The following is a 13392-nucleotide window of genomic DNA, read 5'->3' as shown; positions in this document are numbered from 1 at the left end:
GGCAGGGTGTGTAACTAGCCAACTAGTTTGCGTTACTTCTTGTTATATTATGCAAGAGGGAACTGAGAATCACCTCAAACTGATGTGAAGACGATCTTGGTGTCTTGTGTAGGGCTACGGAAATGTCTGATAAATATGCTTACTCAACATTTCTGGACAGAGGTTTAGTTGAAGCAAATGGTCACGATAACTTACCACAATAAATGAGCACCACAAACATGGGAATTCCTGATTATGTCCTCGGTCCAGTCTGTGCGTTCAATAGCTTGCTGCCACAGGCTCCTTTGGAGTTTCTGAAATGGTCTGTTTACTTTTGGAATTGAGATAATTTTAACTCCTTTGTACTCCATTTCGTACGCACATAACATCTAGGCATGTTGATGTCGTTTGACACTGTTCAAAAACTATAACTGAGTTTAAACAAACAAAAACAAAACAGTCACAGCCACACTCCTATGTTTCCCGTTGTTTTGAATCAATGATGTGCACGCGACCTTTGATGACGTAAACTGAAATTGGGTCTATAGTGCACTCAAAGCGCTTTAATAATGACTCCTCATTCACCTACTGATGATGTAGTAACAGGAGCAACTGGGGCTCAGTGTCTTACTCAAGCGTGTTTCAACATGGTCACAAGGGCTGGGGATCGAACTCAAAACGTCTGGGTTGGAAGACAACCACTCTACCACTTGAGTCATGCCACTGAACAGCCAATGCAGTTTTCACAGGTGAAGCCCAAAGCCAAAAAGCAAGCACTAATGTTTAGTTCAATATTATGACAAATACCAATTATTATCATAGCTTTGGTCACAGTTATTTAAAATAAAAATTCAAATGTTATTCCTGTTTGATGTCTGTTTATGATGCAATCACACAAATTGAATCAAGATGTGGCCAGATCTTTGCTGCCAAGCTTTTTAGTTAATTTATGTGCTACAGCTCGTCCTTGAGTTTGGAACAAACAGAATGAACGATTGTTTCACGTTGCTGTTCTCAAAGATGCACCACTGTCTTGAGATATATTTTTCATTCCATTTTTTTTTTTAGTTAATTGTTGCAAGCGCTGAAGGCAGCAGCATCAAGTCAGGAAAGTACCAACAATGTGCTTGACCAAATCTTGCATTCAAAGCAACACACCCACGAGTGCATGTGGGCTGAAGTAAATTTGTTATTTAAATGGAGGCGCTGGGCAAGAATACAGACCAACAATGACACTGTGCTGCCACTTTATCCCAGGTGTAGAATACAGGCTCAATATTGAAACTAGTTGTTGCAGATTATTTTTGAGTTTTTTAAATGATCATTGTTAAACTTAAATTTAGTATGTAGGTTTTTTTTCTTTTGTTAGTAATCTATACGATGAAACATAGACGTTACATGTATCACATTGACTGTCATATATTATGTTGCACACAATCTACATAGATACATTTGCACTCTATTAGGATTGAATATTCTCTTCTTTTTTTTGTTGCAAAAGGCAACATAGCTCTCTTCAAAAATGAGTGATTGGTGTACATGAAGATGAATACAGGGATGTGGTTGCCTAGTAACATAAAGTGGTCCTTGAAGTTGTATTATACCTTTGCAAGAAAGCCTTTCAGAGCAAGTGAATAATCCCTTTTCTTTACTTATTTTACAATTTAAATTTTCCTTTAGTCACAATTGGCACCAATTTACTCTTAAAATAATTGTCTAAGTAGTTTATATTTAATAATAATAATAATACTAAAAAAAATGCCTAAATCATCTCCTCATGATGCAAATCGTTTAATTTTTTGTTTCCTGAAAAATCTGAAAAAATGATTGCAAAATAATGCAATTATTTTAAGAAGGCATCGACACAGGGAGGGAAGAAAAGAACAGAATTTGATTTAAAAAAAAAAAATGTTTAAAATAAAAACCTGTGTATCAGTAAACTGTTTTTAAAAGGAAATTTATAACGTTGATTTAGCAGCATAATTTGTAAGAAATTACCCATCTAATGTCTTTGTTCATAAATTGCTTCAGATGTACTAGCGGGGGTTGTCTCAAATGAACAGCGTAGAAGCATACTTTTCTGCTCCTGCAAATGTGTCCTTGGTTTGCTTCCTTCTGCCTTTTATACAGCGAGCTAAAAGGCTGTGCATGTACCTGTTGTGCATCATAACTCAGTAACTTCTCCATCTCTATAAATATACTTTTTTTTTCTTTTTCCCCCTGTCGCTTTGTCCGTCCTCGCAGTGTGTTCTCTACCTCTGGTCGCTCAAGATCAACCACCCTACGACACTCTTCCTTCTGCGAGGGAACCACGAGTGCCGGCACCTTACAGAGTACTTCACCTTCAAGCAGGAATGTAAGTGCATGTCTTTCAGATATATGAAGGCCAGTCCAATGCACTCCCACTCCCTTTGCGCTAATACTGTGCTGTCACATATTAATGGAGACATGTCGGAACATTGAACATTGCTTTTATTCAAATATTGTCGTAGTCTTTGGAAGGCCTGCCCAGCTGTAACAGTCTACCTAATTTACATAATACTGGCCCACACCAAGTTTCAATGTCCAACATTTTGCAGCTTGTTTTGTTTTTTGTTTTTTTGTTTTTTAATATATATATATATATATATATATATATATAGATAGATATAGATTTATTTTTTCACATAGGTATACCACTTGTCCGCGAGTGTAAAACAGCATTTCTGTACACCACACAACAAAATTATACAGTATGTCTCAGGTCTGTAGACACTAAGTGATGACAGATTTCATGCATGAATGCTGTTCGTCTTGTGACATGTTTTTTTTTTTTTTTTTTTTTTTTTGTTTTTAAATCAGCATTATGGGCTTATTGTCATAATTGCATATCCACAACAAAATTTACATTGAGGACAGCTCAGGACCGGAGGCATGCTGGTTTACCACCCTCATTTTCTCAGGATAAGTCTCTTAAATGTATGCAGAATTGAATTTCCTCGTTGAAATATGCATGAAATCTGCTGACAAAATATGGTGACTTAAAGGCAGAATTATGCCAAGTCTCTGTACTTTTTAACAGTAAGGACTGAAGTTACATTTTCTAGTCACTTGGACACCAAAGCAAATTGCTAAATTGTCCAGCAGTAGTTTACCATTACATTATGTAAAGGTGCATCTCTGAAATATCCCTTGAAGAGCCCTACAATGTTAAGTTTCCTCCCACATTCCCAAAAAACATGCACGCTAGGTTAATTGAGGAGTCTAAATTATCCCTAGTGTATATGTGCCCTGCAATTGACTGGGATTTTGCCCCCGCAACCCTTATTAGGAATAAGCAGTTTAAAAATGAATGGATGATATTGATCAAATTAATATTACCAATATATATATATATATATATATATATATATATATATATATATCATCTTGCAACATAAACAATTTGTAATCTCGTAAATTCAAATTAATTGCCATTCAGGGTCCCATAAAATGTACCTATAAGGGGAAGTCAAGTCCAACATCTTGTTCACAATACAATCAATAGATGTTTTGGACTTGACTTCCCTTTTAACAACTGAATGCCGAACACGATAGTGATCTGTTCAACTAATAGCAAATTTGCCTCGAGTTGCTGTACAATGTCTGCTATTCATGGAGATGAGTCAAAACATTTGCCATATTTTTTGCTGTTGCGCTGGTAGAAGGATGATGCTGGAAAAACAACAAACTGCTGTCATGTAAGACACTAAATTCGGTATAAACGATGAATGCAGTAATAACGATTCATTCACATTTGATATATTAATACTAACCATTTACAATGCCACACATCGATAAACCGTGAAATGTCTCATCCCGAGGCTCAGTAATTTGCTACACTGAGAAAGTGTTGATGAATGCAAAATCATAATTACAATCTCTGTTAACAGTTTGAAGCATAACTACTGCAAAGAAAATACCATCAGAAGCTGTGGGCATCTTGCTGCATTTCAGTGAGTGATGAGAGACGAAATATGAAATATGATCTCCTGTTTGGGTTGTATTGAAGAGGTTAACACTGCAGACTTGTGCTGTAGTGCAGGTTTTCATGAACATAGCTCAGCTTTCATCATCATCACGTATAATACTCTAAATCAATAGCTCCTTGGATGGGTGCAGCCAAGTAGTGCACTATTTTTTTTGGTGTTTGAGCTCCGCGATTCAGTTTTGCACATTTGTCAGAATCCTTAATTATCAATAATCTATTAAATTATTATTATGCTCATCCATAATTCTGAGAAAAAGCAAAGATGCACTTAAGATGCAATGATACAATGTCCATTTAAAAAAAATAATAATAATAATTATGGAACTTATACAGCCGGAAATCTTTTTTGTTTGATTTCAAAAGATAAATATCAGACAACAGATAAACTCTCAGCTTTTATTTCCAGGTGTTTACATGTGGGTTTGATACACAATTTAGAGTAACTGAGGCTTGCAGGTCAACCTCTGCGATGAGCTCACAAAACCTCACTGCTAATGTAACACGATGGCAGCAGCAAAATTAACTTAAAAATTCGAAAGAAACATTTTTGTCTGCCAGTTTAATGCCCCCCAACAAAGAATTCCTTCATGGGCTATTAATGAAAGGTTTTAGACTGGCCAAGTCAGACACTAGAACTAAATGCGATACGGCATTCATTGCAACTGCTAAAGAAGCGACTTTATTTAAGGGACAACACCCCCAAAACAAACGGCAAGTGAAAGAGGCCGTGATGAAAGCCTGGAAAAGCTTCACAAACAAAGAATAGCTTAGTGATGTCAGTGGGCTTGATGCAGTTATTGCAAGAAAAGAATTTCAAACTTTATGAACTCATATATGGACGGTTGGGGCTCAGTTGGCCGTCCAGCGATCAAAGTGTTGCAGATTCGAGTCGCTTCACCAACTGTTGACTGTTGAAGTGTCCCTGGCCAAGACACTGAGCCCTAATTTTCTCTCAGCACCTTGCATTGCTGCTGCAGCATATTTGAAGCTGCAGTTTTGCAAAGCATGACGGCGGTTGCGTAGTGGAAAAAGTCCACTTAATAAATGAAGCAGTGTCCCTGGCCGTCTTTGTCAGAAAGTGTTGGTGAGATCAGCGTGACACTTCATCGGCGTAAGAGACTGCACAGCCAAAAGAGCCTTTTTTATTGTCACGATGATAAACTGTCAGAGCCGCCGGGCATGCTGTTGATCCTTTTCACACAGTTAAACACAATTTCAGTTGAAGCCTGCGTGTTTGTGTACAGTTATTCTTGTGTGTGTTTGTGTGGCTTAATGGGACAGCATAGACAACCTTGCCAACTGCTAATTGATTTCACTCAAAGCATCTTCACCTTTTTTTTCACCTCCACCCACATGCAATCTCAGCAGCAGATGCACAAACTGTGTTTTTATGTGCATCCATATTTACATGCCTTAAAAATGTTGAGGCAATGTGCTTTTTGTTTTAAAATCAATTTTGAATCATCGCAATGTAGTTGAATGAAATTTTCAAATTGCAAAGCTTGCAATTTGAAACAAAACAAAACCTCTCCTAAGATCTGCTGCTTGAAGACTTTATATTTCATATGCTTTTGTATTTTATTTATATACAAAGCTAGCTAGATAAGTTCTGTGGTTAAAGGTGCATTGCGGAGGTTGTCTTTATTTATTTATTTATTTTTTAACTCACAACGACCACCTCTGACCTAAAGTGTAACTGCCGCCTCTGTGTCAAACTCAAGCATAGGGCTAAAAGTACCCCCCTGCCCCAACCCCCCCCCCCCCCCCCCCCCCCCCTCAACATTTATTACTTCCGCCGTCCACTCGGCTGATCACGTGATATAGGTGCAAAAAGCCTACGGCAAAAGTATATTTGGTAATGATGATTTTTTTCCCCCCATGTGCAATAGCTACTTCATTTTCCTTGCAATATTAGGCAATAGTGTGCCCATATGCACTGACATATTGCATTGACATGATTTAGATGCCAGTCTGCAGTACAGTGATGGAGTCTGCCTTGACTTCAACCAGCATTATTTGTGCAGAATTGGACAACCAAGTATCCTGACTGGCTTTGTCCTGTCTGCTCCCTCCTGTAATGAGTTTGCTTCACCTGACCCTAATCTGATTTGCAGTGCTGCACAAGTGACACAGTGGAAGATGTATTACGACTCTTACTGCTAAGGAGCCGTCGAAATCATTCACAGCGTCTCCTCTGGCGAAACTTTGTTGATTGAGCCAACAATTTATGTTTGTTATGGACGTGTATCCCTTTTGCCCCAATTTCCCAGTGTAACCTGCTACATGATGTCAATTGATATATCAGTTATATAACCATACAACTCTGTTTTCAATATTTGTACAGGTAAAATTAAGTACTCAGAAAGGGTCTATGACGCCTGTATGGAGGCCTTTGACTGCCTGCCCCTTGCTGCCCTGCTTAACCAACAGTTCTTGTGTGTACATGGTGGACTCTCACCAGAAATTAACTGCCTTGACGACATAAGGAAAGTAAGTAACATACTTTAAAAGCGCACATGAGTCACACGCCGTCATGAACGCGTACATATAATGCTCGTAAACGTGTCTTTTCTAACAGTTAGATAGATTTAAAGAACCTCCAGCATTTGGGCCAATGTGTGACCTGATTTGGGCCGACCCCGGTGAAGACTATGGCAGTGAAAAGACAACTGAACACTTCAACCATAATTCCGTCAGAGGGTGTTCCTACTTTTTCAGGTATTAGGTATCTCCTGTTTGTCACACCATGACATTAACTCATTCACTCCCAACCATTTTCACTGAAGCACTGGATTTTGACTGCTTTTGCAAGGCCCACAGAGTATTGTGTTCTATTGCTATAAAACATGGAATCTACCAAAAGAAAAAATAGCATCTCTTCTTTCATCAGGAAAAAAATATATAAATTATATTTCCATCTGTTTCCGTTTTGCAGCAATTAGCATTAGAATATAGCTAAGTTTCATTAGAAATCTGTTTAAAACAGTGGGGAAAAGAGTTTTTTTTTGCAACATGGCCCTGTTTGATCTCTTATACTCTGCTGCCACCTGTTGGCTGTTTTTGTAATAACTACCATTGCTTCAAGCGTTTTCTTCAGGTCAGAGGCTACATCAAAGCCTTCTGAATGCTCTAGCCTTAAAAAAAAAAAAATAAAAAAAAAAAAAAAAAAAACGTATAAATACGTCTTTGGGAGCAAATGAGTTAAGAAGCACTGCATTGAACTCAACTTTTAACAGGTCTTCTTGTCCTCTTTGCAGTTACTCAGCAGTCTGTGACTTTTTGGTAAATAATAACTTGTTATCAGTAATTCGAGCCCATGAAGCCCAAGATGCTGGGTAAGTAGATTTGTTTAGATTTGTTATCATATGCAAGACAGTATATGTCTGAGCACTTTTGTTTTGTGGCCCAATAGATACCGGATGTACAGAAAAAGTCAGACGACGGGCTTCCCTTCGTTAATTACGATCTTTTCAGCTCCAAATTACCTTGACGTGTACAACAACAAAGGTTTGTGTCCGTTTCGTTGACTTAGTAGTTGATTTTCTTGCTCATGTTAAAGTTTTAATCTTCAGCCTTCATTTTCTTTTGCTCCAGCTGCTGTATTAAAATATGAGAACAACGTGATGAATATTCGACAGTTCAACTGTTCCCCCCACCCTTACTGGTTACCCAACTTTATGGATGTCTTCACATGGTCTTTGCCATTTGTTGGAGAAAAAGGTATTTTGGAAAAATAAAATAATAGGCTAATAGTGAATACACTTTATATAATTCCTCTCAACCGCTGTGCATAAAACAAATAACAACTTAAATGTTGAATTTCTAAAACGTACACAGTAACTTCTCCCAGCACGGCTGAGACTGTACAAATGTATTTTAATGTATTCAAACCTTAAGTTTCCCTGCATCTACAGTGACGGAGATGTTGGTGAATGTGCTCAACATTTGCTCTGATGATGAGCTCATGTCAGAGGGAGACGATCTATATGAAGGTAAGGATGCAGCTGCTAATTATATCACAAATGTTCACTCTACAACTCATTGTTCATACATCGATTTTCTATACCTCATAATCAAAATAGTGTTTCAATAAAGTTGACATGTATTTTTTTTAAATCTGGTTTCTATCAGTTAAATGCAACAGTTAGATTTTCTTCACTGCATGTTAAAGGGGCTGTCTGCTGGTTTCACTCAGGAAAATGCACTTTTTAAATACAGGATTTAAACAGACTACTTCTGAATTTATAGATATAGGCTTTTCGTAACGTGTGGGGGTGATTTTGTCCAAAACCCCCACACCCCCAGCCTTTATTTTGCCATTTTGTGTTTGTTCTGTAAACAGCGGGACGTTTCTGTGGAAAGACAGTGTTTATACCCCTCCAGCCAATCACAATCCAAAGAGAAATCAGACAATCAGAAAATTCTGCTGTTTTGTGCTTTGTCCATTTGTGTCCTGTTCATGTTATCAGGGCAGCTAGAGACAGAGTCAGTCGATTGAGAAAGCGAGTTATTCACTGGACAGATCATTAGTCAGTCACATGACTGACTACAAAAAGGAAAAGTACAGTAGTACATGCTATGTGTTCCAGGTGGTACTTCAGCGATGCGCAAGGAGGTCATCCGGAACAAGATCCGTGCTGTTGGGAAAATGGCCCGAGTCTTCTCGGTCCTCAGGTACGAGCCATTGATTTGACTTTGTGCTTCGTCCTTCATGAACATTATAGCCGTTCCTCAAATGGAGCTTCTGCAGACATATGTGCTTTGAAACTCGACACAACAGACGGTTGTGGTCCTGCAAGGATCAATAAGCCAGAATCAGACAGCAGGCACATACACGTTACACTAATAGACCACAATTTGCTACTAGTTTACTTTGTATTCACATGAGCAGCTACAGTAAAACATTGGACACAAAGTGGTCCTGTGAAAAGTGTATTTTTACCAATTGAAATGTCTGGAATATCTTCTAAAAGTAATATCAAAAGCATTTGAAGCTCTTCAACTATATACACAGACAAGCCACACCAAAATGGCACTTGCAAAAATTACTTTCCTTCCAAAACAATTGGAACACGGCGTAATTCCTTTATTTTTGTTGAGACAAGGGATCAACATTTTAGCTTTCATTTTCATGTAAGTAAAATAATTAAATGAGGAGTTTTCACCAAGCATCAAAATTTTAAAATAAAATAAAATGCATTAAAGGGGAAAAGACTTAATATTTGTTTGCAAATCCTTTGTTTAGAATAACTGCATCCATCAAGGCTGTGATACTTTTGTGATGCTTTTCCAGTTTGTGTTACAATATTTCAGATGGTTTTGTTCAGTCCTCTTTCACCCAACTTTAAATCTTGAGATTAAGTTGGCCAGTCCAAAACCTTCCACTTATTGTCCCTGAAGAAATCCTTTTTGTTTTGTCATTGTTTTTGCTGCATATCGCCGAATCAATCTGGTTGCATCTTTCTTTATAATGAGACGACAGTAAAAAAAAAAAAAAATGAAAGCTCTTAATTTGATCATAACAATGCAACCAATAAGTGTTTCTTGTCAAGATGTGATGCATTTGCACCTGTGTGCTTTGTTGGCGTTGTGGTCCAGGGAGGAGAGCGAGAGCGTATTAACTCTCAAAGGCCTGACCCCCACCGGAACGCTTCCCATGGGAGTACTGTCAGGTGGAAAGCAGACATTACAGACGGGTGAGTGTGCTTTTATCCACAGTCTGGCTGCTCGTTAGTGCTTTCCGACTACCTGCATGCATTTCGGGTGAGCAATAGCAATGAACCCCAAAGAACATTCCCTGACCGCCATGTTACCAAGTGTGTACTAAATTCCGAAAAATTATACAACCTTAGTGGCATTCCACTTAAGAGGTTTTACATTTTTGGAATGGTTTCATGTTTCATGTGCCACATGGAGGATGGCTGGTGCAATGGTGTACATCAGGGATGTCCAAACTTTTTCATTTGAGGGCCACATATAGAAAATTAGAAGGACGCAAGGGCCACATAATGTTATGAAGAGAAGTTGTGTTTAGTCCTAAAATTGTACAAATGATTTATTTGTACTTTTGTATATTTTGGAAAATGCTACAGTATATAAACCAATTTATTTGTAATATGGCAGTAGGGTTATTATAGTTTTGGAATTTTTCATTTTAGTTTTTATTTTGAGTTTTTTTTATTTATTATTTATTTAGTTTTAATTAGTTTTCAGGGTGGTTCTGTTATTTTATTTTATTTTTATTATTATTAGTTTTAGTTCTTTAATAAAATCTTAGTTTTAGTTTAGTTAGTTTCAGTATTAGTTTTACGTTTTTTTTTTATGTGTATTACTTGTGCGCAATATTTAAAACACACCATGGGCATGACGTCGTTATTCTGGTTTATATCAAAATTAATCTACTAAAAATCACATTTAAAATCATCCCCAAAGGCTCATGCGTTAAATTAAGTACCAAAGACTAAAACGAAGGACTTTTTTGCTATAATTATAGTTCGTTTTATTTTAGTTAGTTGTGTAAACATAAAATGTAGTTTCAGTTAGTTTTCTTTTTTGAAAAGCATCTTCGTTTTTATTTTATTTCGTTAACGAAATTGTTTTTTGAATTTTATTTTTTTCGTTAGTTTTAGTTAACTAAAATAACCTTTAATAGCACCTGTGTTTTTCGACACCTTCCCTTCGTACTTTGATCATCTCCAAACATTTTTGTTTTTATTTTATTTGAACTGATTCAATTGCCATTTGTAGCATATGTCGCGGGCCACTAAAAATGGACAGCGGTCCGCAATTGGCCCCCGGGCCGTAGTTTGGACACCACTGGTGTACATCGTGAGTGACATCTTCACTGCTTCCCCTGTCTGCCAGTAGCTTTAAAGGGCTTTAGATCGATGCCAGCATGCTCATCACTAGAAGTCCCCCCCCCGACATTTTCCAGGCCAAACTGTCTGTGAGGTCAGCCGATTGCTTAGAAAAGGGTGTTGACCCCTCTGATCTAAAGGTCAGTTCCTGGTCTCACCCTCAGAGAACATGTTGGGTGCCACGCTGGAGATGTTCAGAAGTTTTGAAGCCATCAGAAGGGAAACCACATGTTATGACCTTTAGGGAGAATGTCATTGTTCATGTTGACACCTTTTGCCACCGCTAGTCTGGTTGTCAAATTTGGAGAATTTTACCTTTCTAACAGATCAAGCAGTACTGCAGTTTCTAACCCAAATACTCCTCCAAGCTCATCAGCGATCAGATCAAGCATATTAGGATTTCTACTAATAACTGTGAAATCTAAGCAAAATGGCTGCCAAAGATTACATCAGCCACAAATTATTGGGCTGTTGTTGAGTTGAGTACACTTTAATTGAAATTTAATAACATGAAAGTAGTGCTTACGAGGTTAGCACTTGCTTTCTGTCACATTTGTTCAAATGTTACCACATGACAAGGAAGGCCGTATCCCACTGACAGGCGAACGTTTGCACCGCTAACAAACTCACAGCTCATCTCGACCGGTAAATGTCGGAGGGTGCTGGTCGTCGCGTTTTGTGGGCGGGGAGGGGCGTGCCACGGTACGGTCAGTTCCATCACTTTCAACTTCACGCTACGCTCGTGGTACTCGGCTAACTTTTTGCCGGTGAAAACCGTCAGACTGTTAGACTGATTGCAATTTAGTGCCTGTTTGTGATCTTCGTAAATCAGGCCCTTAGTGCTCAGTCAAATCCCCCCTTTTCTCATTCTTCCTAAATCCTCGTGGCCCTTTAACACTAGCAGCCGCATCTTAAATCTTGAACCAACACTCTTCTCTCATTCCCAGCCATTCACTCATTCACTCACTCAACAAGATGTTTTCATAATTTCTAGCTGTTGCCAATTGTGCCAAACATTCATTGCCTATGACGTCGTTGACCAACTTGACCTACTGTATATGTTTCACCATCAGCTGACAACTGTTAACTCATTCACTCCCAGGACATTTTCGCTGTTTTACTGGATTTTGACTGATTTTGCAAGGCCCATAGCATATTGTGTCCTATTACTATAAAAACAACCTACCAAAAGAAAGATGAAAGTCTCTTCTTTCATCAGGAAAAAAAAGTGTATTTCTAGCTGTTTCCATTTTGCATCAATTAGCATTAGAACATGGCTAAGTTTCATCATTATTCACAAAACCATTCAAAATAGTGAGGAAAAGAGCTTTTGATCTCTTATACTCTGCTGCCATCTGCTGGCCGTTTTTGTAATAATTACCATTGCTTCAAGCATTCTATTCAGTTCAGAGGTTGCATCAAAGCCAAAACGTATAATTACATCTTTGGGAGCATGGTAATATTTAAAATAGAACGTATTTATACGTTTTTGGGAGTAGATGAGTTAATGACATCAAGGCCTGATTTCAATGATGTATTTGCTGGCTCTGGTATTTGCTGCATTGTAACGTCTGACTTTTTGCTTTCTTTCCCCAAACCCTTTTTTTTTTTTTTTTTTTTAACATAGCTACTATTGAGGCAGCTAAAGCAAAAGGTACGCATGGCTTTTGTGTTCAATTCTCATGTTTGTGTTCTCTCTGTTGTTCACATTGCCAATTGCACATACTATTGCATTATTCTGTACTGTAATTGCCGATTACTCTTGCGTTTTTTTGCCTTCTACTTTTGTAATATGGCACTTACACAAACTGCAGTTGCGCTGTTGCAAGTCCATAGCAGCAGACTTCGTTTAAAGGAATATGCACTCACTGGCGACAAGGGACTGTAATTTGCACAATAAATTTACAATGAAATTAATTCAATCATCCAATTTAAGAGCTTTATCATAAACTCCAGCGTTAAATTGAATGATCAGTTTTAATGATCGGAGAAACGTTTATTATTGTAGCTGTCGGTGGGGTGGAACTGTACTTCTGTGAGGTCACATGGTTTGTTTGTTTTTTTCTTGCCAACTGTGGCTCCCCACACAGAGAAAAGCCTGTTAAGACCTTGCTAAGACCTGGGACATCCCTTCCCGGGATATTTTCAGCAGCTAATCCTGTTACACCATTTGGGTGTTGCTCGATTGTTTGCCCCTCCTGGTTGGTTTATGGAGCAACGAGCTACTTTCCAGCTCGCTCAAACACACTAAATGGAGGAGACGCAGGTGACATTCATTGGGCTGCTTTCCAACCAAATGCATTCAATTTATGTTATCGCTTCTACTATTAATCCATCATTTTATGGTAACAAAGTTAGTTAACTCTTTCACTCCCAGGCATTTTGATCGAAGCAACCCCCTTCGCTACCGTCTGTTTTACTGGATTTTGACTGATTTTGCAAGGCCCACAGAATATTGTGTTCTATTGCTATAAAAACATGGAACCTACCAAAAGAAAGATTAGAGTCTCTTCTTTCATTGGGGGAAAAAAGTGTTTTTGTATCTGT

General features: G+C 38.1%; 1 protein-coding gene across 3 annotated transcripts in view; it reads left to right on the top strand.

Annotated features, from left to right (window-relative positions):
* Positions 1-13392, top strand: part of ppp3cca (protein phosphatase 3, catalytic subunit, gamma isozyme, a) — a 29544-nt gene that overhangs the window by 11993 nt on the left and 4159 nt on the right. For 2 of the 3 annotated variants that reach the window (XM_077520926.1, XM_077520925.1), the window contains exons 4-13: positions 2224-2335; positions 6333-6478; positions 6567-6706; positions 7246-7323; positions 7401-7495; positions 7583-7708; positions 7903-7980; positions 8578-8662; positions 9587-9684; positions 12473-12499. In XM_077520926.1, coding sequence (XP_077377052.1) covers positions 2224-2335; positions 6333-6478; positions 6567-6706; positions 7246-7323; positions 7401-7495; positions 7583-7708; positions 7903-7980; positions 8578-8662; positions 9587-9684; positions 12473-12499 — 985 coding nt within the window. The remainder of the gene's footprint in view (positions 1-2223; positions 2336-6332; positions 6479-6566; positions 6707-7245; positions 7324-7400; positions 7496-7582; positions 7709-7902; positions 7981-8577; positions 8663-9586; positions 9685-12472; positions 12500-13392) is intronic. The other variant, XM_077520927.1, reaches the window with a different exon arrangement.

This window comes from Festucalex cinctus, chromosome 5 (genome assembly GCF_051991245.1).
Source record: "Festucalex cinctus isolate MCC-2025b chromosome 5, RoL_Fcin_1.0, whole genome shotgun sequence".
Classification (NCBI taxonomy): Eukaryota; Metazoa; Chordata; class Actinopteri; order Syngnathiformes; family Syngnathidae; genus Festucalex; species Festucalex cinctus.
The sequence above is the reverse complement of the archived record's forward strand: the minus strand, read 5'-3'. Positions and strand labels throughout refer to the sequence as shown.